Genomic DNA, 5,000 nt, shown 5'->3' on the forward strand with positions numbered 1-5,000 from the left:
CAGTGAACCCAGCAGCAAATAAAGGGTGGAGGGAAATTGCTATCAAACAATTAACAGAAAGCAAGGTCATTCAGTATTTTAAGCCAGAAGCTTAATTGTAGCATTCAGATGTTCGTACAATTTACACATACAAAAATTGTTTGATGATTCACAAGCATTGTGCTTTCTCTTGTAATTTGCACTCACAATGGATGGAATTGCAAGCACAGACCTAAGTAACCAGTGGATGGAGGCAGCTCTGAACCAAGCAAAAGATGCACTCAACTCAGGTGAAGTACCCGTAGGCTGTGTCTTCATCTACAAGGGTTCAATCATTGCCTCTGGTCGCAACACAGTCAATGAAACTCACAACGCTACCAGACACGCTGAGATGAACTGCGTTGACCAAGTATTGGATTGGTGTCAAGAGAAGAAGCTCAATCACAAACATGTTTTTCCAGAGATTAGAATTTACGTCACTGTAGAGCCTTGCGGTATGTGTGCTGATGCATTAGGGCAGCTCGACATTCAAGAAATTGTGTTTGGCTGCTCAAACGACAGATTTGGGGGCTGCGGCTCTGTCGTCAATGTCCCTAAAATGTATAATTATCCATTTAACATCAAAAAAGGCATTAGAGCTGATGAAGCCATTGGACTCTTGAAGGATTTCTACAAAGGTGAAAATCCCAATGCTCCGTCTGACAAAGCAAAGCGTAAGAAAAGTCAGCAGTAGCCAAGTTCTGTAACTCATTCCATGAATTGGATTTGAATTATATTCAGGTATAAAATAATTCTTATGATTTAATTCTGGTGTACTGAGATTCAAGGAACTATCATTAATTTCATTTACATCATATAATTCAATCAAAAGTTTTGATATTTAAAGATGATTTTTTTTTAACAGACATATACCTTGTGGTTATCAATGATAATGTCAGAAAATATTTAAATTCACACCAAGATAAGGTTGAATTTAAATGTTTGCAAAACAGTTGCACAACCTTTTATATACAGTTTCAGTAGTGAAGAGTCTTCATAAAAGGTGATGATCTGGATGGTTTTAGCAAAAGAAATGTAAAGCATGTCTTCAGAGCGGATCACTTCACGTTAGTATTGGCTAAGAAATGTCTATTTTATGCATACAATTTAACCCTCTGTGCTGATTCTCAGGCTTTTTATCTGTAAGTGAAGAACAGAAATTTGTTTCTTAATTTCTTAGTATTTTGTGAAAGTTTTTATACATAGACAATTAAATGTCAGTATTTTGTGAAAGTTTTTATACATAGACAATTAAATGTCAGTTCTATTTTAACCCTGCAATGTGAAGTTAATTATTATATTATCCTTTTTGAAAAGTATGTATATAAACAGTTTAATACCCAAGACTTTTTGTTGTTAGTATTTAATATTAGTACAAAAGTCTTTTACAACTTGTGTTTATAGTTCACAAAGAAAATGTATTTTTTATTTTTTTATAATTTTTAAACAAATAATAGTACAAGCACTTCTAGCAAAGAAGGATAAGTGTTCTTCAGATAAAATATAAACAAAAAACTGCAATTCATATGTGTTTTATTTATATGGTAAATAAGTTCTGAATTTTTTTTTCTAATCTCATACATGTTACATATTACTGGCTCCCTTTCCTGCAAAACCGTAAAACCATGAGGTTCTCTGGGCCTGTCCTGCGCCTCATTAGACACTCGCATGAAAAACCTCTACTTTCCATTATACTTGCAATTTCTTCTGGATCATTTTCCTTTAACACAAGCAAGTAGAAGAGTCCTTTTGGAGACAGTAGTGCTTCCACACTGGGCAAGAGCCTGTCTAAGACCTCTCTGCCTTTCACTCCACCTGCCCATGTGTACTCGAGGTCTCCCTGCCCCACCTCCTCAGAAGGGGTAACAACATATGGCGGATTGAATAGCAGCACATCAATGGTCCCTTTTACTCTGTCAATGACATTCGCAACCAGGTCTGTACACACACACGCTATGTTAACTCCATTTGCTCTGCCCGTTTCCTGGGTGATACTGCAAGCTCTTGGGTTGATGTCGGTACCCATGTACTGGCACTGGGGCCCAAGGACACTTCCAAGAGCCGTTATTACAACACCTGACCCAGTACCCACTTCTAGACACACAGTAGGTTCACGTTTCCGAATAAATGCTAGGTCCTTCTCCAGGGCATCAATGAGTAGGAAGCTGTCTTCTGAAGGCTCGTAAATATGATTTAGATCTTCTGACGTTATGTGAGAAAAATCGGGGGTCTTTATCTTGTCTACTTGATCCATTGCTGTGATATCCACTTGCTGATATTAAAAGACTCACTTGTGCTTTTTAAAATGTATCAACATAAATTTCCACCTACTACACAAGGCCCCTTGCTGCTTCCCCCCAAATTATTCTCAAGTTAAAGAATAATATCACAACGAAACTATACTCCGAAATTTCAAATGACTAGATAGTTAATATGTAATTAAGTATCATTAATAATATCGCATATATCTATATACACACAAATTCTCTGCGCATCCAATGTGACCTCAAACACCTCAGTTTTAAACAAATGGAATGTATTACTCTTGCTACATTGGCACAATATCTAAGTCACATGAATACAGCAAGTCCACAAATACAAGTTCCCAGGATGGACACCAAAAGAAAACTATGACAGAATCAGATCACTCATTATATAATCGATTCTCTGGTATGTCTTAAAGCAAGAACGATGTGCTCTCTATATGTTTTGAAACATTTAATAGCTAATAAAATTCTGAAGTTTTTTTTTTTATGACGGAAAGTCAAGTCACGGTGCATGAAGTGAAGTTGATGGGACTGTCGATGGCGAACTGGTATCTAACAGGGCTTTTCTACGCGCTGTTTCTTTGCTGACCTGGTTGTGCAATTTATTGAGTCGATCCTGGGGAAAGGAAACGAGTAATGTCATTAATTTATACAACACCAACAATTAAAAAACCTAATTTGGAGTTTGTAAGTGGAACTGAAATAAAATAATCCAATACTAATATCACTTTCTATTAAACAAAAATATCAAGCTATACCGTATTATCTTTGAAACGTAACTACTTTTCTATTTATTGTCCAGTGATCTTAACATCTCAATATTCGTGTAGTACTGCAAATTACAATTTTTTTTTTAATTTACTCAAAATCATAGTTTCTGAAGCTAGGGTACAATGGCAAAGATAAATAATTACACGAAGTACAAGAAAAGCATATCCACAGTTAGAAGCTAAGACTGACAAAACAGAAGAGGATCACAGCAAGAAATATTTAAAAAGAAAAACATTTCCTCAATATATCACTCTTGCTACATCATCACACTATCTACACCCACCTGTGTATTTTGTAGAATATTGTTAACTACAACCACTCTTCTCTTGGCATTCTGCAGCTTCTTTATGTAGGCATCGAGCTGGAGTGGACACTGCGTCTGTTCCTGGACCCTTGTCAATTCAACTGATAGACCCTCAAGTTGTTGATGTAGCTCGCTCTGGCTCACTCTGGAAAAGGCATTTAGATATTGTCAAAGGTTCTTACAGTAAGAATAATAAATGAAAATAAAATAATAATTGCTAATAATCATAAATGATATAAGTCCTATTTCCTGCTCTTCACAAGCTTTCTTGATATCACAAACATATAGACTGAAAAAAAAAAGAAGGTGATGTTCTATTCATGAAGATCAAACATTTCCAAGTCATGAAATATGACATGAATATAACAAAGAAAATATGAAGGAAGGAACAAAGAAAAAAAGTATTTAAAAAGTGACCACCGACAGAGAAAAACTACCACAATTGTCAAACACAAACAGCATCACCCCATGTGCATCCAAAAGTCTCTGGCCAATTGCATGAAAGGTAATTCTTTACAGTGCACATGCACTTGCCACAGACTAAGTCAACTACTCCACATCACAAAATTTATTTAACAATCTAAGTTATCTTGATTGGGCACTGCCAGAAGGGAGGGTTGATGGAGGGCTCTGTCCCAAATATCCCCCCCCGGAAAACATGGTCTTCAACTCATAGAGCTGAAACTTGGAAGGACAAGTAGACTTTGGGTGTGAGCTGCACTTTCTTGGATCTCCTTTCTAAATCATTACTGATTCGTGTCTGATGATTATTTCCTGTTCTCACGACTACAATTATTTGTCCTCTACAAAAATACCATCTTCAATTTCCCCTAGCTTAGTGTGTCCACACTGTAAAGATTAACCACATGAAAATGGCACTCCAAAAATGTTTTGTTAGTTTAAACTTTCACCTATAATATCAATACTGATAGATAAACATTAGCAAATTAATATCAATATATCAGCACTTATTTTATAGATGAAAGTTTATACTAACAAAAATTTTTGGACTCACTTTTGGGTAATAGGTCTCAGAACACCTCTGGAATGCTCACACCTTCAAATTAGTTGTACACAATTCCTTATTAGATTCTGCTAATCTATGCAACACTGCCATGCCCTCCACACGGCACATTTTGGCAATGTTCAAAATTATTTACCACTTATATTCTGGCTAGAAAGAGGTTATAGACATTTCTAGGTTAATCTTTACGGTAAGGATGCACTAAACTAGGCAAAATGGAGATGATGTTTTTACAGAGGACAACAAGTTTGTTGTTGGTATAAAAAATAATCTGCAGACACGAATGATAATACTATAGGTAAAGAAAAAAAGATAGCGGAAAGTGCCGCTCACAGCCTAAGTCCACTCAATGCTCCCGAGTTTCAGCTCTATCTTGCCATGCATACCAAGGTGAAGAACCGCCCATCAAACCTTAGATTGTTGAACAAATTTTGTGATGAGTTGGAGACTTGGTCTGTGATGAGTGCATCCATACTGTAAAGAATTACCCTTTTCTGCAATCTATCATAAATAAACTAGTAGTGGTTTGCTACTGGAACATAAAGGAGACCACAGCACTGCATGATTCTGATTATTGCATTATATTAATAAATGCAAATGTTTACAAGGAAGACAA

At 36.1% G+C, this 5,000-nt stretch overlaps 4 protein-coding genes across 4 annotated transcripts in view; 2 read left to right on the top strand and 2 right to left on the bottom strand.

The window, feature by feature from the left end:
- Window positions 1-2,049, top strand: part of Smug (Single-strand-selective monofunctional uracil-DNA glycosylase) — a 7,459-nt gene extending 5,410 nt beyond the window's left edge. Inside the window, exon 6 of the mRNA XM_027355182.2 lies at window positions 1-2,049. This exon is cut by the window's left edge and continues 25 nt beyond it. Coding sequence (XP_027210983.2) covers window positions 1-95 — 95 coding nt within the window. The 3' untranslated portion in view covers window positions 96-2,049.
- On the top strand, window positions 188-2,049 carry LOC113804319 (tRNA-specific adenosine deaminase 2). The gene has a single exon (XM_027355184.2). It carries the CDS (start codon window positions 188-190, stop codon window positions 710-712), a length of 525 nt encoding a protein of 174 aa, XP_027210985.2. The 3' UTR covers window positions 713-2,049.
- HemK2 (HemK methyltransferase 2) lies at window positions 1,539-2,272 on the bottom strand. The gene has a single exon (XM_027355183.2). It carries the CDS (start codon window positions 2,270-2,272, stop codon window positions 1,610-1,612), a length of 663 nt encoding a protein of 220 aa, XP_027210984.2. The 3' UTR covers window positions 1,539-1,609.
- Window positions 1,539-5,000, bottom strand: part of Snapin (SNAP associated protein) — a 5,384-nt gene continuing 1,922 nt past the window's right edge. The window contains exons 2-3 of the mRNA XM_027355185.2: window positions 3,340-3,505; window positions 1,539-2,901 (exon numbers count right to left, since the gene is read on the bottom strand). Of these exons, the coding sequence (XP_027210986.1) occupies window positions 2,788-2,901; window positions 3,340-3,505 (280 nt within the window). The 3' untranslated portion in view covers window positions 1,539-2,787. The remainder of the gene's footprint in view (window positions 2,902-3,339; window positions 3,506-5,000) is intronic.

Source organism: Penaeus vannamei, chromosome 10, assembly GCF_042767895.1.
Source record: "Penaeus vannamei isolate JL-2024 chromosome 10, ASM4276789v1, whole genome shotgun sequence".
Classification (NCBI taxonomy): domain Eukaryota; kingdom Metazoa; phylum Arthropoda; class Malacostraca; order Decapoda; family Penaeidae; genus Penaeus; species Penaeus vannamei.

Excerpts from the sequence above, each read along its gene's own strand:
- LOC113804319 (XM_027355184.2), top strand. The coding sequence starts at position 188 with ATGGATGGAATTGCAAGCACAGACCTAAGTAACCAGTGGATGGAGGCA.
- HemK2 (XM_027355183.2), bottom strand. The coding sequence starts at position 2,272 with ATGGATCAAGTAGACAAGATAAAGACCCCCGATTTTTCTCACATAACG.